This window comes from Mustela nivalis, assembly GCF_964662115.1.
Source record: "Mustela nivalis genome assembly, chromosome: 2".
Classification (NCBI taxonomy): Eukaryota; Metazoa; Chordata; class Mammalia; order Carnivora; family Mustelidae; genus Mustela; species Mustela nivalis.
The window spans coordinates 36702973-36729925 of NC_139021.1; the positions used below are offsets into that span (position 1 = coordinate 36702973).

At 34.7% G+C, this 26953-nt stretch overlaps 1 protein-coding gene across 1 annotated transcript in view; it reads right to left on the bottom strand.

Annotated features, from left to right (window-relative positions):
- Positions 1–26953, bottom strand: part of VPS13B (vacuolar protein sorting 13 homolog B) — a 714200-nt gene that overhangs the window by 326596 nt on the left and 360651 nt on the right. Inside the window, exons 23-24 of the mRNA XM_082719962.1 lie at positions 19711–20075; positions 14765–14923 (exon numbers count right to left, since the gene is read on the bottom strand). Of these exons, the coding sequence (XP_082576088.1) occupies positions 14765–14923; positions 19711–20075 (524 nt within the window). The remainder of the gene's footprint in view (positions 1–14764; positions 14924–19710; positions 20076–26953) is intronic.

Genomic DNA, 26953 nt, shown 5'->3' on the forward strand with positions numbered 1-26953 from the left:
GGAAAAGACAGTATTTTCAATATATGGTACTGGGAAAACTGGACAGCTACAAGCAAAAGAATGAAGGATTACCTTTTTTCTTTTTCTTTTTTTTTTTTTTTTAAGATTTATATATTTATTTATTTGACACAGAGAAAGAGGGATTACCAGTAGGCAGAGAGGCAGGTAGAGAGAGGGGAAGCGGGCTCAGCAGAGAGCCCGATGTGGGGCTCCATCCCAGGACCCTGAGATCATAACCTGAGCCGAAGGCAGAGGCTTAACCCACCGAGCCACCCAGGTGCCCCTGAATGATTATTTTCTAATACCAAACACAAAAAATAAATTCAAAATAGATTAAAGACCTAAAAATAAAAATAGGAAAAAAGACAGTCTCTTCAATAAATGGTGCTGGGAAAATTGGACAGCTATATGTAGAAGAATGAAACTCGACCATTCTCTTACACCGTACACAAAGATAAACTCGAAATGGATAAAAGACCTCAACATGAGACAGAAATCCATCAGAATCTTAGAGAAGAATATAGGCAGTAACCTCTTCGATATAAGCCACAGCAACTTCTTTCAAGATATGCCTCCAAAGGCAAAGGAAACAAAAGTGAAAGTGAACTTTTGGGACTTCATCAAGATCAAAAGCTTCTGCACAGCAAAGTAAACAGTCAGCAAAACAAAGAGGCAACCCACAGAATGGGAGAAGATACTTGCAAATGACAGTACACACAAAAGGTTGATATCCAGGATCTATAAAGAACTTCTCAAACTCAACACACACAAAACAGATAATCATGTCAAAAAATGGGCAGAACACACGAACAGACACTTCTCCAATGAAGACATATAAATGGCTATCAGACACATGAAAAAATGTTCATCATCACTAGCCATCAGGGAGGTTCAAATTAAAACCTCACTGAGATAGCACCTTACACCAGTTAGAATGGCCAAAATTAACAAGACAGGAAACAACGTGTGTTGGAGAGGATGTGGAGAAAGGGGAACCCTCTTACACTGTTGGTGGGAATGCAAGTTGATGCAGCCACGTTGGAAAACAGTGTGGATATTCCTTAAGAAATTAAAAATAGAGGGGCGCCTGGTGGCTCAGTGGGTTAAACCGCTGCCTTTGGCTCAGGTCATGATCTCAGGGTCCTGGGATCGAGCCCAGCATCGGGCTCTCTGCTCGGCAGGGAGCCTGCTTCCTCCTCTCTCTCTGCCTGCCCCTCTGCCTGCTTGTGATCTCTGTCAAATAAATAAATAAAATCTTTAAAAAAAAAAAATAGAGTTCTGTATGACCCTGCAATTGTACTACTGGGTATTTACCACAAAGATACAGATGTAGTGAAAAGAAGGGCCATCTGTACCCCAATGTTTATAGCAGCAATGGCCACGGTCACCAAACTGTGGAAAGAACCAAGATGCCCTTCAACGGATGAATGGATAAGGAAGATGTGGTCCATATACACTATGGAGTATTATGCCTCCATCAGAAAGGATGAATACCCAACTTTTGTAGCAACATGGAGGGGACTGGAAGAGATTATGCTGAGTGAAATAAATCAAGCAGAGAGAGTCAATTATCATATGGTTTCACTTATTTGTGGAGCATAACAAATAACATGGAGGACAAGGAGAGATGGAGAAGGGAGTTGAGGGAAATTGGAAGGGGAGATGAACCACGAGAGACTATGGACTCTGAAAAACAATCTGAGGGTTTTGAAGGGGCAGGGATGGGAGGTTGGGGGAGCCAGGTGGTGGGTTTTGTGGAGGGCATGTATTGCATGGAGCACTGGGTGTGGTACATAAACAATGAATTCTGTTACGCTGAAAATAAATAATTTTTTTTTTAAAAAGAGGTAAAACAGTGAGTAACTTTTGGAGAGAAAAGCAATAGACAGTGAGCATTTTAACCCAGGAACCCACAAGGGGACATCAAGAATTATTCATGTATGAAGACTGGAGCCCTGGGAAGCATGAAAACCTGGTATTTGTAGAAGAGCAGAGGGCTGGTTCAAAGATGACCTGGTGTTGAGGTTGTCATGGATGAAGCTAAGAGTACATAACCAGTGGGTGATGGAAGATGTACAGATCATTTACTTCCTTAAATGTAGTACTGAGTAGAGAAATGACATTTTCCTTCTAGATGGGTGTCCAAATCATATCTCAGAAGCAAATATCAATATGTACATTTGATTTCAGATTTATTGTCTTGTAAGTTGTTTATGCCCTGCGTACAGATTACATAAAGCATGTGTGATTAAAATTCTACTCAGAGTGGGGAAAAAAATAAAAATAAAAATAAAAATAAAATAATAAAACCAGAAACCATGAAAATCCTAGAAAAGAGCACTGGCAGTAATTTTTCTGACATTTGCTGTAGCAACATTTTTCTAACTTTCTCCTGAAGCAAGGGAAATAAATACAAAAGTAAACTATAGGGACAACATCAAAATAAAAAGCTTGTGCACAGCAAAGGAAACAGCACAGCTAAAAGGAGACCTAAGGAATGGAAAAATATATTTGCAAATGACATATCCAATAAAGGGTTTGTATCCAAAATATATAAATAACTTATACAAGACACACACACAATGAATAATTCAATTAAAAGTGGACAAAAGACATGTATAGACATTTCTCCAAAGAAGACGTCTAGATGGCTAACAGATACATAAAAACGCTCAACCTCACTCATCAGGGAACTGCAAATCAAAAGCCACAATAAGATGTCACCTCCTACCTGTCAAAATGTAACAAAAACATAAGAAACAAGTATTGGAAAGGATGTAGACAAAAAGAACACTCCTGTGCTATTGGTGAGAATGCAAAACCAGTGTAGCTACAGTGGACAATAATATGGAGATTCCTCAAAAAATTAAAAATTGAAATACTATATGATCCAATAATTTCACTATTGGGTATTTTCCCAGAGGAAACAAAAACACTAACTCAAAAGGATATATGCACCTCTACATTTACTGCAGCACTATTTACAAGAGCCAAAACATGAAACCAACCTAAGTGTCAATCAACAGATTAATTGATAAGAAACACACTTGAATATTACGTGGCCAGGAAAAAGAATGAGAACATATATTTGGAAAAGATGGATGGACATAGAGGGTATTATGATAAGTGAAATAAGACAGAGAATGAAAAGTGCTATATTATTTCACTTATATTTAAGAAACTTATCAGGGCATCTAGGTAGAGCAGTTGGTTAAGTGACTGTTTCAGTTCAAATCATGATCTCTAAGTCATGAGATCAAGCCCTGCATTGATCTCCACGCTCAATTCTGGAGTCTGCCTGAGATTCTTTCCATCTTCCTCTCCCTCCCTCTCTGTCCATCTCCCTGCTCATGCTAACAAATAGAAAGGAAAGGAAAAGAAAGAAAAGGGACAGGAAGGGAAGGGAAAAGAAAAGAGAAAGAAGAAAGGATCTTTTTAAAAAATGGAGGACATATCAAAAGAAATTACCCAATCTGAAAAAATTTTTGAAAAAATTAACAAAGCCTCAGAGACCTGAAGAACAACATCAAACATACTGATACAAATTTAACACAAGACCCAGAAGGAGAGAACAGAGAAAAGAAGAGAAAAATATTTGAGGAAACAATAGCTGAAGAATCCTAAAATTGATAAACAGCATTAACACATAACATTCAAATAGCTCAACCAAGCCCAAATAGGATGAAAATTAACACACAAATACCTAGATTTAATATAGAGAAATTGGTGAAAGCTAAAGAAGCAGAGAAATTCTTGAAAGCAGTAAAAAAAAAAAAATTATATATAGGAGAAAATCAATACACTTTAAAGTTGATTTTTATGTAAAATAATAGAGTTCAGAAGGCAGATTATCAACAATATCCAAATTAAGGAAAGAGCCCAAATGTTCACTGACTGATGAATGGATAAAGAAGACTGATAAACACACACACATACACACACACTCACACACACAGAGGAATATTACTCAGCCATCAAAAAAGATCAATGGCATGGATAGAGCTAGAGAGTACTATGCTAAATGAGATAAGTCAGAGAAAGACAAATCCCAGATGATTTCACTCATAAGTGGAATTTAAAAAACAAATGATCATGGGAGGAAAAAGAAGCAAAGCAAGAATCATACTCTTAACTATAGAAAACATACTAATGGTTACCAGAACAGAGGTGACGGGATTGAGTTAAATAGGTGATGGGATTAAGGAGTCACAACTTGTGATGAGCACCAGCTGTCGTATGTAAGTGTGAATCACTAAATTTTACACCTGAAACTAATATTACCCTGTATCTTAACTAACTGGAATTTAAATAAAAACTGGGGGAAAAAAAGACCCTAAGGGGGAAAAAAAGGAGTGAGAAATTACATTCAAATACCAGAAGAGATGAAAAAAATATAGGAAAGTAAATAATGAACTGTCAAGGCAAACACACTATATCCAGAAAAATTATATTCCAAATATTAAAATAAAATCTGAGATAAACAATCTCAGGTAAACAAGAGTGATTCATTGCCTTATGAGAAATACTAAAGTAAGTCCATCAGATATTAATTCAAACTGACAGGAAAAAATGAAGAGAACTGGATATGAACAAGATGTGGGTTAATATGAAAGACTATAAATGTATTATTTCCCATTTCTCTTAAGTTCTTTAAAAGGCACAGAGTAATAAATAAGACTATTGTTGGGTAATTATTTATGGAGATGTAATCTATATGAACAGAATGAGGTAGAGAATAAAATATGTTAGAACAAATTTTCTATAATTCATAAAAATTAAGTTAAAATAGATCTAAGTTAGAGTGTGATAAATTCAGATGCATAATAATACAATCCCTATATAGTCACCATTGAAAAAGTACATTGTGTAAGTATTGGAGAAAAAAGAATGGTACACTAGAATACACATTTAAAATATAGGAGGTAGTAATAGAGGATCAGAGGTACAAAATACACAAAAGAAAGAGACAATAATTAGCAAATGACCAATTTAAATATTTATTTCTTTATTTAGAAAGAGATGGGGGGTCAAGCAGGAGGCGTATATATTGTATCTGCTTGGCACAGTCGGTGAAGCATCGGACTCTGATTTTGGCTCAGGTCATGATCTCAGGGTCCTGGGATCCAGCCCCAGGTTGGGCACCATGCTCAGTAGGGAGTCTGCTTAAGATCCTCTCTCTCTCTCCCTCTTCCTCCCTTCTCCCTACTCATACTCTCTCTCTCTCTCAAATAAATAATAAAATCTTTTTTTAAAAGTGAGTATTACAGAGAGAAAAAGAGACACTTAATAGTGATAATGGGGTCAATACTTTAGGAAGCTGTTACCAATTAATTACATATGCATATGCATCTAACCACAGAGCTTCAAAATACAAGAAGCAAAAACTGACAGGATTTAAAGAATAAGCAACTAAACAGTAAAACCTGAATATTTCAATACTCCACTCTCAATAATTGATAAAATAAATAGATAGGAAGTCACTGTGTCTATAGATGAGTATACAGCAATATCAGCCCATTCAACCTTACTGACACACCACAGAGAAACCACTGAAGCACATATGGAACAGTCTCTCAAATAGACCATATGATAGACCATAACACAAAGGTTAATAAATTTAAAGGGATTAAATTATTAAATCTATGTTCTAGACTATAGTTAAATCAGAAAACAGCAACAAAAAGAAATCCATGAAATTTTCAAGTATCTGGAAGTTAAACAACCCAGTGTTTCTAAATAACACAAGGGCCAGAGAAGAAAACATAAGGAAAATTACAAAATACTGTAAAGTAAATAAGAACAACAATAAGGAGTGCTTAAAGAAAAATTTATAGGCATTTAATGTCTATATCATAAAACAATAAACTGTTATATCAATAACCAAGTTAAAAAAAAATCTAAGTTTTCCTCTTAAGAAATCAGAAAAAAAGAAAATCAAACAGAAAGCAAGCAAAAAAAAATTAAGATTATAGCAGAAATGAATGAAACACAACAGAAAAAAATCAATAAAACTAAAGTTGATCCTAAGACTAGATCAGCAACATGACAACTCTTTAACTTCAAAAAAAAGAAGATAATCCACAAATTACCAAAATCAATAACTACGGAAGGAATATGACTACCAACCCTAATAAAACTAAGAAGGATAAAAAACAGTATTATGAGCTCTGTATACACCAACAATTAAGAGAACTTAGATAAATGGATAACTTTCTAGACAATTTATTAACACTGACTAGAATTTAACACTGACTAGAAGAGGAATAGAAAATCTGAATAGTCCTAAAAACAAAAAAAGTGACTGAATTATTAATTTAAAAACTTTCTATAAAAAAAAAAAAGCAGTCCACCCATTCCCTGTAGTCACAAGAGTAAATTCTATCAAACATTAACAAAATAATGCCATTCCTCCACACACTTTCAGTAACAGAGGAGGTGGAAAGATTTCCCAAGTTATTCTACAAGGCCAGAATTGTCCTGTTATGAAAACCAGATAAGGAGAACTTATCTGCCAGAAAACTATAGAGTAAAATCTGTCATAAATATATACACAAAAATTATTAGGGAAAAAAAAAAGCATGGGGCACATGGTGGCTCAGGTGGTTAAGTGTCTGACTCTTGGTTTCAGCTCAAGTCACGATCTTGGGGTCATGAGACTGAGCTCCCTGTCTGACTCTGGGTGGACTCTACTTAAGATTCTCTTCCTCTCTCTTCCCCCTCCCTCCCCCACCTCTGGCTCACATACTCTTTCTTTCAAGAACTAGTAAAATCGTAAGAAAAAAGTCAAAAGGCAAACTTCTCAGCACCATATAAAGCAATGATACTCCATAAGAAAGCAAGATACATCTTCCAAATCCAAGATTAGTTTAATCATTTAATCACTTAATTATGTAAAATTAAGTTATATACCACATTAATAGTATAAAGTGAAACACACACACATACACACACACACACACACACACACACACACACAGCCAGTATCTCAATAGATCATAAGAGCATCTGAAAAAATCTAAATAATTGCATGGTAAAAAGTGTCAATAAATTGAGAAAAAAATGTATCTTTCTTAACCTGATGCAGACATCTACGAAAAGTCCACAGCGACCATAATACTTAGTGGTGACAGTCTAAAGGCTTTCTTTCTAGATTCAAGAACAAGGCAAGGACATGTGCGCTCATTGGTTCTATGCAGCACAGTACTGGAGATTTAGCCAGTGTACTAAACTAAAAACAAAAATTAATGACATCCAGATTGGAAAGAAAGAAGTGAAAGTCTTTATTCACAGATGGCATAGTTCACAGGAACTAGAAAGGTATATAGAAATTTTCAGAGAATCCACCCTAAAAGCAACTAGAATAAACAAGTTCGGTGAGATCCCAGGATATGAGGGAAACATACAGAATTATATTTTTATATGACAATAAGAACATAATTCCATTCACAGCAAGTTCAAATATATAAAATGCATTTTAAAAATGTAATTAAGGATATACAAGGCAGGTAAGACACTGACATTTGCAAAATACTACTGAATAAAAGGAGAAACATTCTATGACCACAGGCTGAAGGTCTAAATAAATAGTCTTATGATGGCAAATATCATGACATTTTATTTATAAATTAAATGCAATTCCTACCAAGGTTTTTGCAGGCTTTTTGTAGAAACCCATAAACTAATGCTAAAATTTGCATAAGGATGTAAAGAGCCTAAAATAGACAAAATAATTTCTAAGGAAAAAAGACAGTTGGATGACTTATCTCACATAATTTTAAAGACAATATAACACACCACAGTAATCAACATCATGTGCTACAAGGACAAAGATAGCATAGAGATTAATGGAATAGAATTGAGAATCCAGGGGAAAATAAACAAAAAACCTTAGACTTATGGTTGATTTTTCAGCAAAGGTGCCAAGATAATTCCATAAGGATGGTGTTTTGAACAAATAATGCTAGGAAAATTAAATATCCACATACAATAAATGAACTTAAGACTCTCAACTCTTACTTCACGCCATATACAAAAAATACATCAAAATGACCACATACCAAACTCTAAGGCTAAAACTAAGATACCAAAAGCAGTTAATAAAATTGATAAAAGAGGATTTTATCAAATTCTAAAATCTGTTTCAAAATTTACTATTAAGAAAATGCAAATGCAAACTATGGAAACAGAGCAAGTTATCGACCAACTGATGAATGGATAAAGAAGATGTGGTATATATATACAATGGAATATTACTGTCATAAAAAATGAAATCTTGCCATATGCAATGACATAAAAGGAGCTAAAGAATACTCTGCTAAGCAAAATAAGTCCATCAGAAAGACAAATACCATATGACTTCACTCATATGTGGAATTTAAGAAACAAAACAAAGTGGTATAGGGGAGAAAAGAGAGGCAAACCAAGAAACAAACTCTTAACTATAGAGAACAAACTGACAGTTAAGAGGGGAGGTGGGTCGGGTGGATGGGTGAAAGAGGTGATGGGGTTAGGGAGTACACTTGCTGTAAGAACACTGGGCACTGCATGGAACTGCTGAACCTGAAACTAAGAGCACACTGTATGTTAACTAACTGGAATTTAAATAAAAACTTTAAAAAAGGAAAATGCAAATAAAAGCCCCAATCTACAGAAAATATTAGCAAATAATATATCTGAAAAAAAATACACATCTAGAACAACTTAAAAATAAGATAATTTAAATATACATTTCCCTAAGCAAATACATTAAGTACATGAAAAAAACAGTCAGTATCATTAGTCATTACAGAAATGCAAAGTGACTCCCCAGTAAAGTACCATATACTCTCTTAGAATGGCAAAAATACCAAGTGCTGGCAAAGATATATTGAAAGTAAAACCTAACATGTTAATAGTGGAATGTAAAAATGGTACAATTGCTTCTGAAGTATTTGGCCATTATCCTAAAAAAACTCACCATAAAATCCAGTAATCCCACTCCAAAGACTCTATCCATATGGATTATAGCATCTGTCCATATACCACGTACCCAAATGTTCACAGTAGCATTAATCATAACAGTCAAAAACTGGTAACAATGCAATTTAATATCAACTGCCGAATTAATAAACAAAGTGTGGTATGATTATAGAATAAATGTTACTCAGCAATACAAACTACTGACACATGCTACATCATGAACTTTAAAAAATATTATCCTAAACGAAAAAACCCAATGTACCCTGAATACACTGATACATAAGTATATAAGGTACTAAGAAAGATGAAAAAGACCACATGTTGTATGATTCCATTATATTAAATGTCCAGAAAAGGCAAATTTATAAAGAGAGAGATCAGTGGTGCTTAGGGCTGGAGCATGTGGAACAGAAATAAATTGCAAAATGGACATAAAGGAACTCTGAGGTGATAGAAATGTTCTAAAACTATGTTGTGGTGATGGTTGCCTAACTTTATAAATTTACTAAAAATCATTGAACTGTTCTCATATAATGAGTAAATGTCATGAATATAAATTATACTTCAAAAAAGGTGTTTAAAGATGTTAAGGACAGTAGTAGAGAAGAAAAAAGCCCAGCCCAACGTGTCAGTGGGTAAGCAGGACGACCGGTACGTCCTCATCCCACTCTCTGTCTGCCATACTTGGGCCACTAAAGATCGCTTCTGATATTCTCTTGTTAGCCATCAGAGATCACTGAACCCCCATTTCCTAAGATAACTGGACTTTCTTTCTTCCTTGCAACCCAAGAAAATACAATTTACAGAAAGGAGCAAGTCCACATTCACTAAACACTAAGAAAAAGTTAAGGCAGGGACGCCTGGGTGGCTCAGTGGGTTAAGCCTCTGCCTTCGGCTCTGGTCGTGGTCCCAGGGTGCTGGGATGCTGGGATCGAGCCCCACATCGGGCTCTCTGCTCAGCGGGGAGCCCGCTTCCTCCTCTCTCTCTGGCTGCCTCTCTGCCTACTTGTGATCTCTCTCTCTGTCCAATAAATAAATAAAATCTTTAAAAAAAAAAAAAAGAAAAAGTTAAGGCAGATTCTTTATGGTAAGCCCATGTGAAATATGCATGATAATATAGTAAAAGGAAAAAAAAAACAGTGCTGAAAATTTTGTCAGGAATTATCCTAATTGTACATTATGAATACAATCAGTTTACATAATGAAAATTTTATGTGTATATGTCTGTATATATTTATCACACAAAACAGAAAGAATAAACACTGGGAAGAAATACAAATTAAACTGTTAATAGTAATTATCATCAAAGTAATTTTTCTTTTCATCTGTATATTCTTACTTACTTTATTTATTTTTTTAAGGTTTTATTTATTTATTTGACAGATACACAGCGAGAGAGGGAATACAAGCAGGGGGAGTAGGAGAAGGAGAAGCAGGCTTCCTGCCAAGCAGGGAGCCCGATGGAGGGCTCCATCCCAGGCCTCTGGGATCATGACCTGAGCCAAAGGCAGACACTTAACGACTGAGCCACCCAGGCGCCCCATATATATTCTTACTTTAAAAAATTTCCATTAATGAGGACATTATGCTAAGTGAGCTAAGACGGAGAGAGGAAGACAAATACTCAATATCACGTGCATATGCAGTCTAAAGAAGGTGAATTCACAGAAACATAGAGTAGAATGGTGGTTATTAGGGCCTGGGGGGGGGGGGGAAATTGGGGATATTCTATTAAAGGTTACAAACTTACAACAAGAAAATGAAGAAGTTCTGGAGGCCTAATGCATGACTCCCCAATTATGGTCAATAATATTGTATTATATACTTCAAAGCTGTTTTAGGTATTAAAAGTTTTCACCATAAAAGAGAAATGATAATTATGTGACCTAGAGAAGTGTTAGCTGATACCCCGATGGTAATCATACTGCAATATATAAAGGTAGCAGCAAATCAACATGTTCTATACCCTAAATTAACCAACGCTACATGCCACTTATATCCCCATTTTTAAAAAATTCCTTTAATGAGAATATGTTACCTTGGTATCATTTAAAAAACACATTTTTATGATCTCTAGGTAATATAAATTATATATTTTATTTTAAAGGAAAAATATGACACACTGGATCTGCCATATTGGTTTTGTTTTTAAAATAAGTTTGTGTGCATGTGTGTGCATGTATGTGTGCGTGCATAGCAGGGAGGAGAGTTGTTGGGAAATACAAAACTGACTGACAGGAAATAAATAAAGTAACGTTCATTTTCAAACCTTTGAGTCACAGAACCCACAGCTGAACATATGAGGTAGCAGGATGGATGTGAGCTATTGAGAACATAATAATGTATATAACAATTATATTAACTACATTTAGGCATTTTGACAGCTTAACTTCATTTGTAATACATATATGATGGCCTCAAAGAGATTTATTTAACAGCAGCAACATCAAGAACAAATCTTAAGCTCTTTTCTGAGCTGCTTCTTTTCCCTAAGTATCTATTTACATACGGATTAAAAACTAAAGTCACAGACACTGAGTAAAACTGGAAAGAAAACTATTATAATAGTACAGCATCATCTTTCAGAACAAGTGGAAATTATACTTATCAAAGTAAGATATTAAAAATTTCAAAAATGGAACAAATATAAACCAGTAGGATGAAAAAAAATTACATGGAAAAATAGCCTTTCTGTTTTTCACAGATGCTCAACAATTTTAACATCAGTTTCTATGTAAATTCACTAAATCCAACAAGAGCAGAGTTTTAATTTATAAATGATCTCAATATTCCATTTCTGTCAAAATATTTTATTAAAGTTGCAGGCAACTCTTTCAAAGAAGAAAAAATAAACCTCTGCTAGGCACAGTGTAGAGACCCATCTGCTCAGAGGTGTGAGCTGGATGTAGCAAATTACATCTGCAAGCCTCACTGCAAATGCCTGCTAATGAAACTCAAGATGTTGATTTTGACCCAAATACCCTATATAGATTGGATCTGACTATATTAGACATCATCTCTCCCTTTCCATGGCAATTGAAATCAGATGACAGCTCAACAAATGGTTCCTCATTTTGAACCTTAAATTCAGTACAGAGTAAGCTTGAAATCTATGAGAAGCCTTCTTGTTCACCCCTTGTTCATTCTGTAATCCCTTTTTTTTACTTTTTTTCAAATCATAATGACAAAGAATTCTTTTTCAATTATTTATGAACTTGAAGACAAGTGAGAAGTTGCCCTTTTCATTTTTAAAGTTTTTTTTTTTTTTTTTTTTTTTGCTCCTTAGAGTAACCAAAAACTATGTACTGAACAGCATACTCTAGAATTAGTGAGCCCTATTTTGTGCCATTCATTGTGCTAGGTGATAGGAATAACACCACGAACAAGACAGATATGCTTCTTGCCTTTTTCACCCGAGTAAGGACATCAGGGGCTGAATAAAAATAACTAAAATTGGGATAGGAGTATTAAGAGTGATGAGTCAAAAGCAGTAAGAGCACAGAACAGAAGGACCTAGCAAGTGAAGTACACAGAAGCCTGAAAAATGCAAAGAAAGACTAGAAAAGAGATCAAGAAGGAGGTTGTCACCTATGGAGTATCTGCTAAAGTCCTGCAGTAGGACAGAGATGTCCTTTATTCAAAGGACACAGAAGATGATACTAAAGCTGGGGTTGGGTAGTAGCTAGCAATGGGAAGAGTGGCCCTACTTTTCTCTAAAGAAATACCGCATATGAATTTCCTTTTTATTTTTTTATTTCTTTTTTTAAGATTTTATCTATTTATCGGGGGGGGGGGAGAGCGAGCACGGGCAGACAGAATGGCAGGCAGAGGCAGAGAGAGAAGCTGGCTCCCTGCCAAGCAAGGAGCCCGATGTGGGACTCGATCCCAGGATGCTGGGATCACGACCCGAGCCGAAGGCAGCTGCTTAACCAACTGAGCCACCCAGGCGTCCCCTGAATTTCCTTTTTAAATAACAGGGTGTTATGATCCACAACAATACAAACACTGTAATATAGTCAAGTATTTCCATCAAAATAAAAGGTCTGAAGCACAAAATCTTGGTTACACAGGAAACTCTATTCTTTGTTCTTCATTCCATCATAAATTTAAATAACTGGTGTCAATAAGTTACAGTTTTCATAGAAATCTAGAACTCACAATGATAACCAAGCAACACCAAAGACAAAGAGCAAGAAAAAAATAATTAAGCAGGTCTTGTGAGAATAAGAAAATAAAAAGAGAAAAAGGTTTAATTGAAAATATGGTGTTCCATGCACCTAGAGTCCTGGGATCGAGCCCCGTATCGGGCTCTCTACTCCACAGGGAGCCTGCTTCCTTCTTTCTCTCTCTGCCTGCCTCTCTGCCTGCTTGTGATCTCTGCCTGTCAAATAAATAAATAAATAAAATTTTAAAATAGAAAATATGGTGTTCATAACCAGAGTCAAATGGGTGGGATTAATCTCAAAATTTTAACTAAAACTCCAATTTTAACTAAAACTCCAAGTTGCTTTCTATAATAGAATATAAAAAGAACGAGTCATTAAGTTCCATTTTTGTTTAAATTATCCTGACTAGATTTCTGTTCCTTGCAACCTAAAAATATTGAGGCATATACACATCTAGATACCACCTGCTCTCTCCTGTCTTTTTCAAATACCTTAAAAAACAAAGCAAAAAACCAAACCCAACCAAAACAAAATGACAACAACAAACCTACTGTATACTTTTCCTACCAATTTTTCATGAGAGAGTTCAAGATGGCGAAATAAGAAGACCCTGAACTCACCTCCTTCTGTAGACACAATAACTTAAAACCACATATGGCATTGTTTTTCCCTAAAAAGGACCTGAGGCCTAGATGAGCAGCACATTCACACAAAAGTCAAAGAGAGACATGTAGAAGAGTGGAAGAGGCAGACATGGCCTTGCCCGAAAACCACCCCAGATGAAGCACAAGTGGAAGAGGTCCTACAAATAGAACACTCCCTGGAAAAGTTAAGGGACTGTGCCCCACATCAGTAATCCTGACCTTAAGGGCAGGCACACTAAAGACAAGGTCTAAAATGTATAGTTTTTAGTATCAACAATGATCAAGACCAGGTGAATCATAGTATGTTAGGAAATAAAGCTCTGTTCTCAAAGCACTTGCCCCCCCAAACATATTTGCCCTGTGATCCATCACAAAAGCAAGAAATAAAAAACATTTAGACCATAAGAGAGGAAGACCCATTTACTAATGTTAAAGTGGCTACCAGAGAGACAGAAATCTGCAAGGAAATAAATAAATAATAGATAAATAAATTTAAGAGATTTTAAAAAGGAATCTGGAAGGATTTTAACAGTGAATAGAAAGGTTGTTGTCAATAGTCATTTTTGCAATCTCATCCTACCTTGTTGGTGAATAAGCCAAAAGGTACCATTTTAGGTGGACCCCATTTAGTCTGCTGGAACCAGATACGGGGCTCAATCTCTTGACCCTGAGATTGTGACCTGAGCTAAAATTAAGTATGAAAAGACTAAGAGACTGAGCCACACAGGCACCCCTACCTTTTACCATTTTATTTAGAATGTACTTTGGGGTAGGTGGGGATGGTCTGCCTACACTTACCATGAACAGATCAGGTAAGCCTCCTGCCCTGTCCACTCCCATGTGGCACGCAAGGTGTAAAAAAGCCAGATAAATGCCCCAGGCCATGCCCAATCCACCAAGAGAGCAAGCCAGGATAGGCAAGAAGCTGGAAGCCCATTTTCCCCATGCAGTAGCCAAGATACAAAGAAAAGGCCAGACGAGCACCCAGAGCCCTACCTTTCACACATAACAGTGGCAGCCCTATGAAAGCTAGTGGATGAACAGTCCACAGAAGGGATACCCACAGCGTGTCTAGCTCTGGCAGCCACAGGAGATAGTGCTTCTGGGCCGCACAAAACAGCTCCTACACAAGACTGAGAGAAGTAGCCATTTAACCTAATACATAGAGATAAACAAGCAAAATGAGTAGACAGAGGAATATATTCCAAACCAAAAAATAAGGAAAATCTGCAGAATAAGATCTTAATGAAATGGAGAAACACAATCTACCAGATGGTGTTCAAATTAACGGTCATAAAGATGCTCACCTATCTAAGCAATGGAGGAACACAACAGTAGCATCTCCACAGAGATAGAAAATAAGAAAACACAAAAGAGATATTAAAACTGAACTTATAAGTACACTAGAGGTATTCAACAGCAGAATGGATGAAACATAAGCATCATCAGTGAGCTGGAAAAAAAAAGTAACAGAAAACACAAGATAAAGCATAAAAATAAAGTTTAAAAGAAAAAGAACTAAAAGAAGTGAGAATATCTTAAGGGACCTCTGGGACAACATCAAAAGAAGTAACATTCTCATTACCCAGGTCCCAGAAGGAGGAGAGAAAAGTCAAGAAAATTATTTGAAGAAATAATGGCTTAAAAACTCTGTAATCTGGTAGAAGGAAACAGATATCCAGGTCCAGGAATATCAGAGAGGCCCAAATAAGCTCAAAGACAAACACCCCAAGACGTATTCTAATTAAAATGGTAAAAGGTAGGGGCACCTGTGTGGCTCAGTCAGTTGGGCATTGGATGCTTGATTTCAGCTCAGGTCACAATCTATGGGTCACATGATGGAACCCCACATCTGGCTCTGCTCTCGGCAGGAAATATTCAACTGGAATATTCGACTGGAAATACTCTCTTTCTCTCCCTGCTCATTCTCTCTCTCAAAAAACAAATCTTCTTAAAATAAATAATAAAATAAAATGATAAAAAGAGAAACAGGAAATCTTAAAAGTAGCAAGAGAAAAGAAATATACTGCATTTAGGTAAAACCCCATAAGGCAATTAGCTGATATTCTGGCAGAAACTTTACAGGCCATAAAAGAGTGGCATGACATATTCAAAGCACTAAAAGGAAAAAATGGCCAACCAAGAATTCTCTATCCAGATGTTATCATTCAGAGAGATTATGAATTTTCCAGAAAAGCAAGCGCTAAAGGAGTTCATCACTACTTAAACAGCCTTATAAGAAATGTTAAAAAGACTACTCAAAACTAAAAATAAAATGTACTATTTAATAAGAAGAAAACACACAAAAGTAAAAATCTTGCTTCAAGGGGGTAAACAAATGATTAAAGTAGTGGACATACCACTTACAAAGCAAGTAGGAAGAGCAAAAGAAAAAAGTAGCATAATTAAGTAAAAATATAATAATCAAGTTCAGGGATACACAAAATAAAAAGATGTAAAATGTATCATTAAAAATATGAAACATAAGGTGAGGGAAAGTACAAATATAAAGCTTTGGAACATGTTCAAAATTAAGTTACTATCAACTTTAAAAAGACTGTTATATACATAAAAAGGTTATGTAAACCTCATGGTTTACAAAGGAAAACTTATAGTAAATGCACAAAAGAAAAAAAGAAGTAAATCTAAATATAACACTAAAGAAAGGGCACCTGGGTGGCTCAGTGGGTTAAGCCTCTGCCTTCGGCTCAGGTCATGATCTCAGGGTTCTAGGATTGAGGCCCACATGGGGCTCTCTGCTCAGCAGGCAGCCTTCTTCTCCCTCTCTCTGCCTGCCTCTCTGCCTACTTGTGACCTCTCTCTGTCAAATAAATAAATAAAATCTTAAAAAAAAAAAAACCACTATAGAAAACAAACAAAGCACAAGAGAGAAAAAGAGGAAGAAAAGGAATGGAGAGGAGATACAAAAACAGCCAGGAACCTATGAACAGTTACTTTAAAGGTAAATGAACTTTCCAATCAAAAAAGATACAGAATGGCTGAATGAATAAAAAAAACAAAACCCATATATAAGTTGCCTACAAGAGACTCACTTCAAATCTAAAGACACACACAGACTAAAAGTGAGAGGATGGAAAAGGATATTCCATGCAAATGGTAATGAAAAGAAAGCTGAGTTAGCAATACTTATGTCAGACAAAATAGATTTTAAAACAAAGGAGAGCACTATATAATGATGATAGAGTCAATCCAACAAAAGGATGTAACATTTATCAACATTTATGCACCCAATATAGAAACACCTAAATACTCAAAGCAAATACTAACAGAAGTAAAGACAGAAATAGCTGTATAATAATAGTAGGAGACTTTAATACTCTACTTATATCAATGAAGAAATAAACCAGACAGAAAATCATCAAGGCAATATTGACCTTAAGGATCAGAAGGACTAAAAAGGTATATACAAAACATTCTATCCTAAAGTAGAAGCACCACTCCTTTTCAAGTGCACATGAAACATTCTCCAGGACAGATCACATGTTAGGCTACAAAGCAAGTTGCAATAAATTCAGGAAGACTGAAATCACATCAAGTATCTTTTCCAACCACAAAGGTATGAAACTAGAAATCAATTACAAGAAAAAATATGGATAAAGCATAAACGCATGGTGACTATACAACATACTACTAGATAACCAATGAGTCAATGAAGAAATCAAAGAGGACGGCAAAAAATAATTTAAGAAAAAAATGAAAACAGTAACACAAATTTCCAAAATCTTCAGAATGCAACAATTCTGCTTCTATATTTATCTGAAGGAAATAAAAATGCTAATTCTAAGAGATCTATGTACCTCTTTGTTATTCACAGCATTATTTATAATAGCCAAGTATATAAGCAACCTAAGTCTTTTCTGATAGATAAATGGATAAAGAAAATGTGGTATACACATACAATGGAATATTACTCAGCCATTAAAAAGGATATTGTGTCATTTGCAACACTGTGGTTGGACCTAGAGGGCATTATACTAAGTGAAGTAAGTCACACCAAGAAAGACAAATGTCATATGATTTCACTTATATATGTTATCTGAAAAAGAAAATAATGAAGACACAAAACAGAAGACTCAACACAGAAAACAAACTAGTGATTACCAAAAGGAGAAGAGTAGGAAGAGGGGTGAAATATGTGTAGGGGATTAGAGGTCCAAACTTCCAGTGCTAAAACAGTCATGTAGACATAAGTACAGCATCATCAATAATATTATAGTAACTTTGTATGGAGACAGATGGTAGCTAGACTTAGAGTAGTGATCTCTTTTAATGTATAAAAACATGAAATCACTACCATACATCTGAAACTAATATTTTATGTCAAGTACATGTGAATAAAAAAATTCTTCATTTTCTGTTTAGTCCTTAAACCACCATAATCTGAACTGCATTAATAGCACTCTGAAAATACTGTGATAAGAGAATTAATCACCTAAAATTGTCAAATCCCTTACAAATCTTTTAGTCCTTGTCTTACTGAGCACTTCTGCCATATTTAAAATGATTGAATCATCTGTCTTCCATGATAGTACTGCATCCTAGTTTTTCCTCTACCTACCTTACCTTTTAAGATTCTCTCTCTCTCTCTCCCTTTGCCCCCACCTCCACCCCACCGGCTCTAAAAAAAGAAGAAAAACTTAAGGGACAAACTATTTGAATCTTACAAAAATTATTCCAGACTTAAAACAAAAGAAGGGGGGTGCCTGGGTGGCTCAGTGGGTTAAAGCCTCTGCCTTTGGCTCAGGTCATGGTCTCAGGATCCTGGGATTGAGCCCCGCATCAGGCTCTCTGCTCAGCAGGGAGCCTGCTTCCTCCTCTCTCTCTCTCTGCCTGCCTCTCTGACTACTTCTGATCTGCCAAATAAATAAATAAAGATCTTAAAAAAAAAAAAAGAAAGAAAGAAAGGAAAAAACACTCCCTGGCTCATTTTATGAGGCTAGCATATCCTTCATAGGATATACAATAGCTGCTGTGATAATAAAGATAATAAAGAACTCCTAATAACCAAAAGCAAATATCAAAGAATGGATATATCCAATACACTAGAGAAAGAATCCTTGCATCAAGATAAACATCACACAAGAAGAGCTCTAAAGAAGTTCCTTCTAATGGTTAGAATTTTCTGATTTTATGATAATGGTATTCATATTATTAAGTACCACCATTCATTTCTGGCAGCAAAATCATTCCCACTTCTGATAAACCTAAGAAAACTACATTTCAATGCAAAGTCCAATACAGAGAAAGGGAGAGAAATCAAATTCAAGTCAAAGTAAAAGTACTGTGTGGACTAAATCCACTTCTCAATAATAGTATGTGTAGAATCTGAATGATGTCAGCATTCATATTCTTACATCCCAATAATATGAACAAGGTGCAGAACTGTTTAGCACTGTAAAAAATTTGAACCCTGTTATTAATATATAGATTCACATTATTTACTTTGTGACTCAAAACTTTTCCAGATTCACATATTGTTTGAGATGGATATGTCAAAGTTCAAAAGGGTATAAATTTGCAACCGAAAACTCTGCAATATCGAAAATCAAGTTTTTCTAAGGAGTCATTTTTCAAATCATCACACAATCATCCACTTTAACAAATGAGAAATCTAGAAATACATTATGCTTGATGTAAATAGTATATTCATTTTATTATATATTTCTTTTAATAAATCAAGTAGTTTAAATGAAGATCTACTTATCATTCTTGTTCAGCCTAATGAAAACATCCCAAACCAACTTTCTCAATGTGTCTCTCCTTTGCCATTTTAGTGACTATTCTGTATTGCATATGATCTTTTGTAGTCTCCATTTATACATACATGAATATGATTAAAAGTTGCGAATGTCAATAAATGGCATCACTTAGTTCATATGCTTGGTACACTTTTCTTTTTAGATCCACTTTGTAGAACACTTCATCCATTTTCATGTGGATCTTTCATTGAGAAGACTGATTTACATAAGGATTGGCATATTGAAAAAACAAAGCTAAAAATATTATTACAAAACATAACAATTATAAGAAGAATTTTATTTTTAAATGTACCTTCTTCGAGGATGGGTCGTGGAATGACAAATGGAATCTCCTGCAGAGGTTCCATGTACTTGTGGCCAGCACTAATAATCTTTATTTGAGGCAAACAGAGGACAAGCATTCCTGGCATGCTGGTTTGTCCATGGTACCAACTTCTTACTGTTCCAGGAATGTCACCAGATACAATTGTACTTGGGGAAGGCAGGCTATCATTTGGAACAAACACACAACAAGACTGTACGTCAAGCTAGAGAAAAAGAAAAAAAAAGCAAAATTAAAATATTGGGAATGGACTAAATAAAAGAGTAACCATACCCTTAAATACCCAATATCTTTAAAAATAAACAGGCAAGGTAAAAAAAGAAATGGGCCATACTTATGGCTTTACAAGTTATGTTTACTAAAGAACACAATAAACACTTAAAAAGATGTTGTTTCTTGCTATAAATTTGATCAAAAAGGCACAGTGACACGGGATTAAAACATATCTGCCTTTCCACAGTTCTTTCCAAGAAACATGACTGAATTAGAAAATCTATTGGCAAAAAAAGGTGAGAAAATCCTCCTCCTTTTGCAGTTCATTAGATTTTGTTAACACCAGCTAAGACCTTAGAACCAAGTAGCATTTACTGTACTCACTTAAAACATCCATCCATCCATCCATACACACACACACACACACACACACACACACACACACACACAGCTATTTCTATATGAATTTGGCTTTTTATTTTTCACTTTATAGACTAAAACTTAAGAAAAAAATGTTTAAGTGTTCAGATTATATTTCTAGACAAACATTAAAATGTATCACATACTTTTTTATATACATGTATATCAACATTCAAGTGTATATCACATTTTATATATAAAGATACATGGTAATGAAGAAAATTGAGAGGACTTAAAAATCAGAGCATTATTCCTTGCTACTCTCATACCTCAAATTATATTTAAATGTTGATTTCATGTGCAATTTTTATGCTTTCTTATTCCAGTGTGGTGACTTAGGTTGCCAGGCCCTTAGAGAGTTAAAAATAGTACTAAGAAAACCCAATTAAAAAAATTAAATTCATCCATGAGTTCTTAGTTCAAAAGCAACATAAAGTTTATCAGTAGTGGTTGGTTCTTACAAAGTAATATTTTGTAACCTCGTTCACAAATTATCCTAGCATACTTAAATTATTCTTAAGAAAATGTATCATCTGTTAATATTCTATAAAATATTTGGCATACAAAGATATTATCTGAAGGTGTAAAAAAATCTAAAATTTGTTTGATAAATTCTTGAATATTCTATCAAATGATGAAACTGTATTTTATAAACGATAACTAAGAATACAGTAATATACCTTCCCTTGGGGTTAATACAGTCCTTAGTGAGAGCATGATATGTAACAGGTCTGGAATTCCTTGAGACAATAAATAATTTGCCAACCTTATAAATGAGCTAATTTACTCATCTTCACTTCAACATTTCTGGGCATGAAATGCACTGATGAATTCAGTGAAGAAAAATATAAGTAAAATTTTGCAAAAATAAATACATTGGTTCATCAAGTATGACCTCATTTCTTAGTTCTAGAATTTCATCTTGCAACTTAATTTAAATGTATATATGTGAAGCAGTTCATTAAGATTACAACATTTTTTATTTTGAAATAGAAGTATACACTGTCTCAGATGCATTACATTTAACTCTTAAGATATTTAATATAATTACTGATGTTCCAATGTACAAGGTAATACGGTAACTGAGAACATATCCTCCCATATTAATTATGGTTCTAGTGTCAAACTAGAAAGAGTCAGTATTTAACATTTCATGTAGATACTGAAGCCATGTTAAAAAATGTTTTCAACAATATGAGGTAATTAGTATAATAAGCCACACCATACAGATATATACATGTGTATCCACTGAAATAAATTTAAGTTGTGCCAAGATTTCCAAAACCACAATATATTCCAAAATTCCACTAATTCAAAAATAAATTATTTCATCAAATTTAGCCTAATACACAAAACTCCAAAAAATAAACTTTCTAAAATATGTGTTATGGAGAGTCCTTTAATGATAAGAACCAAAACATACACATAATCCAAATTGCTCAAACTTATTATAATGTTACATCTATTATATATACTATAGCTATCCCATAAATCTTTTTACACTTTTAAAATAACTGTAAAACTGTATGTCTAAAATTGTGGTTTTAATGTAAAATGTTGAGTGATTTATATAAGTGAATATAAATCTGTAGCAGTAAATTTTGCATTAATGTAAGGATCTGACAATCCAAGGGAAAGAAAATGAAGTAATCTGCCAGTAAGAAGTCCTCAAACTGGGGGTCAGATCATGTTCATGGAAACCATCTGGTTGGGACCCTCTGAGCCACACCAAACACAAATGATCTTTTAAAAAAATATCCTATTCATTAATGCATCACAGCTGCACTGAGTGTTACTTCATTTTTCCATGGCAACATCCTTTCTGTTTCAAGGATCTTATTTCAGTTTTGGTAGCAACGTGTTCTTTCGCCAATATTGAACACATTCATGTGTTAAAGTGAAGGGATTATTACAAATTCTTGAAGTAGAACCGCCTCTATTTTGATTCCTATTAGGTCAAGGGCTACATATCTAAGTATGATACACTGAGAATAAGCCAATAAAAGTAAAAATTATTTGGTATTCTTATTTTAATAAATGAAATGACTGTCATGCATTTTTTGAAAGTTCCAAGTTTACATTCCATTTGAAAAGATGTATGTCTTTGTGTACCCCCAACCCATTGCCCATATGTAAGGTCTGGTAAACTTAGATTCTTCTACCTTGTTTGCTATGTAACTGTGATCGCAACTTAGTTAAAAAGAGGAGACTAAGATAGGTTTCACTTACACATTAATCTGAACACTTTAATTAGCCTACTGTCTAACATATAGAACACGTTATAAATGCTTTAAAATGTTATATCATATTTTCTGTACTTTTAAATAACGTTCTTATTTCCTATTCCCAAATAACGTTTTCCTTCTTTAAAACTGAAACTTTAGTGATGACTGTATTTTGTAAAATTTCTAAAGAATGAAATGTTCTCTGTATGAATTTTATTCTTCAGAAAACAGCTTCAAATAAAAACAAATATGAAGGAACATTTCAGGTTATATTTTCGTTCACTTTTTCTTTTATTCATGCATTCTTTAATACCTCACATAAACTGAAAGTCAGTTATATAGATAGAAAAGATATAATCCCAGCACTTAAAAAACTTGAAACAAGAGGGTTTTAAAATACTAATAGCCTTACAGAGTTTTCACTAGAGCATATAAGGTCTGTAATGTCAGATACTTTGCCTATTTTGTTTACAGTCTCAGTACATAGTACAGTGACTAGCATGTACTAGGTACTGACTAATTATTAAATAAGTAAACACAATTAGTTTTATTAGCATCAGATATTAATTAAAATAATTGTTTAGTGCATGTTCATCATTCATTCTACAGAGAAAACCTAGTAATTAATAAAACTGACACGTCAGCCAGATGGGTTCAACTCCAGCTGTGGAACCTTTGACAAGTTGTTTAATCTCTCTATAATTTTAGCTTCCTTATCTGTAATGGGGGGTGGGGAGGTGTCAGCTCTGATATAAAGATGCAATGTGGGCTCCTGGGTGGCTCAGTGGGTTAAGCCTCTGCCTTTGGCTCAGATCATGATCTCAGGGTCCTGGAATTGAGTCCCACATCAGGCTCTCTGCTCGGCAGGAGTCTGCTTCCCCCTCTCTCTCTCTGCCTGCCTCTCTGCCTACTTGTGATCTCTGTCTGTCAAATAAATAAATAAATTCTTTAAAAAAAGCTAAAGATGCAATGTATTAATTCTCACCTGAAGGTTTGCTAAAAATAAAATCAGTGAACATACACTGATCATCTTCTATAACAGATCCATATATTAGCTCTCATGGACTCATAAGAGATGTTCACGGTATCTTTATTTAAAAAGACTTGCACTTATGATATAACTGTTTACATATATAGAGGCCATCAGACATGTAGTATTCGATTTGCATGATAACAAATATATTAACTATTGACTAAATCACAGTTTTCCTATTCTATAAATTCTTCATACACTATGAAAATATTTGGGGTGTCATCATATATAGTAGGAAATCTAAATATACCCACTTTAAGGGCATTAAGTTAAAAACCTCGAAAGTGCACCTTAGTTGTCTTTTCCAGACTGTTAAAAATCCACATTTTTCCATAAATGTCTGCTAAGAGAAAACATGAAAAAATGCTAACACTGAAATTCCAGACTTCTTTCTTCTAACAAACTACCCCATGCAATTGTGGTCACCTTCTCAATGCCTATAAATAAAAATATGAACCTTGCAAAATTTTAAGCATTAAATGTAAATAATTACTCTTACAGATAAGGTGGTTAGTAGTTGATCTGTCTAGTCTCAAATGCTTACCCTTGTTTAATCATGGAGATAGGCCAGGAAGTTCACTGGATATAAGGACATCAAGTATATCATGCAATATGATTATTGCATCACTGATCATATTCTATATGTAACTTCTTGGGAGAGAGAACTCAAGAAGTCTAGCTCAACTAGTTTATGGGACCTAAGACACATCAAAATCAAGGAATGTGGAAGTAGTTCTCTAAGCATTATTAGCAGAAGAAGGAGACCAAGAGGCTTGGTATAGAAAATAAAGACTCCACTCTATTATATAGTCTACTCAGAAAGCTTCAGAAATGAAAGAAACACCTAGAAAATGCCATGTAAGAGAAACATGGTCTTTAATGCGATAAAAAGGAGTTTGGCAAAAACTAGGGCAATGTTCTCTTTTATTAGTGAATTTTAGGCCAGAATATTTCTATTTTGTTAACTGCATGCCATTGCCAATCATGTGCTTCTGGAATAAAATGTAGCTTTTTGAAGTATAATAGATAAGATCTTTGCAGATCAGCTGATAGAGAAAAACTGCAAAGAACTAAGTTTATATTAATCTTTCAAGAAAAAGGCCCTCAAACCAAGTTCACATTTTAAAAAACTGTAGACTACATAAAGTACTATAACATAATCCGTTAAGATGAAATGTGGAAGTTACTTTTCCCACTGAAAAACAAGTACGTTACAGTGAATATTGTTTATGTCTAAATACAAGATATGTCTATCATAAGTAAAAGAAAACATGGGCTTTAGCAAATACCAAGTTTGGCTGCAAAAAAAATTTTCCAGAAATTCTGATTCCAAACACTTTGATGACTTCAAGTATGATGTTCTGTTTTATCTGATGATAACTCCAGCATTTTCTGTTTTATATTTTGGTTCATAAAATTATCTTGGAAAATTTTAAAACTCAGAAATTTAGGGCCTAGATTTTAATCATTTAATCAGAATCAAGTTTTATCTTTCAACCCTTCCAGAACACATTAACATGTGAAAATGTCTAAATAAACAGCATGTATAATACACAGCTGGGACTAGGAATGAGACAAGTAAGTGCCTAGGTCATATACAAAATAACCTATACAAAGATATAATCATTAGTACTCCTGTAATTATATGTTCATTTATACTCAATAAGTTTAGTCAAATGAGGAACATCAGTCTAAACTGCACCCATAAAAATGGTGAACATAGCAAATTTTATGTTAGTGTATCTTACCACAATTAAAAATTTTTAAAAGAAGAAAAAAAGGAGGAACATCAGTATCTCTACTTATAACTAATCCATAATAACATATAAGATTAAGTTTTTGTTGGTGACAAAGCTATGAAGGCACTGTATCATTATAAAACAAACAAAAGAACCAAAAGAATCCCACAAGGATGTTAGAATTGGAAATAATTTAAACATCATGTAACCATTTCATATTGCAGATAAGTAAAATCAAGTCCATAGTTAAGATCAAGAATTTAATAAGTACAGGTTTCTTGGAATTCTATACACCATTCATTGGCTTCCATGAACTTTCTAACTTTTCCATCTACATTTCTGATCTCTCTCTCACAGTCAGCTTCAAGAACACTCTCAGTGTCTACTCTAGACATGGTATTCCCTTGGCCCACTGCTCTTTCAACTTTACATATTTTTTGAATGACTATTCTCCTAGTTTTAACCATCTATAGATGATTCCCAAAATTATTATCTCTACTGTGAATCTCTTCCTTAGCCTCCAAATATGAATATCTTATGGTCTAATAGAAACCTGGCTATCTCACAGGTATTTCTTATTTATTATTATTTTTTAAAATATATATGTGCGAAGAGTGAGATCAGTTTTTTGTTTTTTGGTTTTTTTAAAGATTTTTATTTATTAGATCACAAGTAGGTAGAGAGGCAGGCAGAGAGAGAGGAAGAAGCAGGCTCCCCACTGAGCAAAGAGCCCTTCGCGGGGCTCGATCCCAGGACCCTGGGATCATGACCTAAGCCAAAGGCAGAGTCTTTAACCCACTGAGCCACCCAGGTGCCCCCCTCACAGGTATTTCAAATGAATGCATAAAATAAACTTCTTGTTTGCCCCTAACTCTGAAAAGCTGTTTTCTTTTACCATTTCATGGCATCACCATCCACCCAAAGGCTAAAACTGGTCCCTAGAATACCACTTAGACAGCCTCCTTCCTCTCATTCCCCAAAACCAACAGTAACTAGGCCATTCTGACCTTATGTTAAATATCTCAGGGATGGGGCACCTGAGTAGCTCAGTAGGTTAAGCATCTGCCTTCAGCTCAGGTCATGATCCCAGGGTCCTGGGATGGAGCCCCACATCAGGCTCCCGGCTCAGCGGGGAGCCTGCTTATCCCTCTCCTTCTCCCGTCCCTCTCCCTTGCTTATGCTCGCTCTCTTTCTGTCAAATAAATAAATAAAATATTTAAAAAAACATCCCAGGGACCATTGACCATGTCCAATTTGGCCCGTTGTCTAGTGTTTTCTGATTTGTATACTGAATATTTAAAATCCTTTAAATAATGTTCAAAATAAACAGTAAAATTAATTTTTTAAGAAAAAGCTCAAAATTTGTGTATTTTTATAACTTTATCAAGAAGAACACATTATATGTATTCACATGATTGTGTTAACATGTAAAATGTGCCAAGAGTTTTCATCT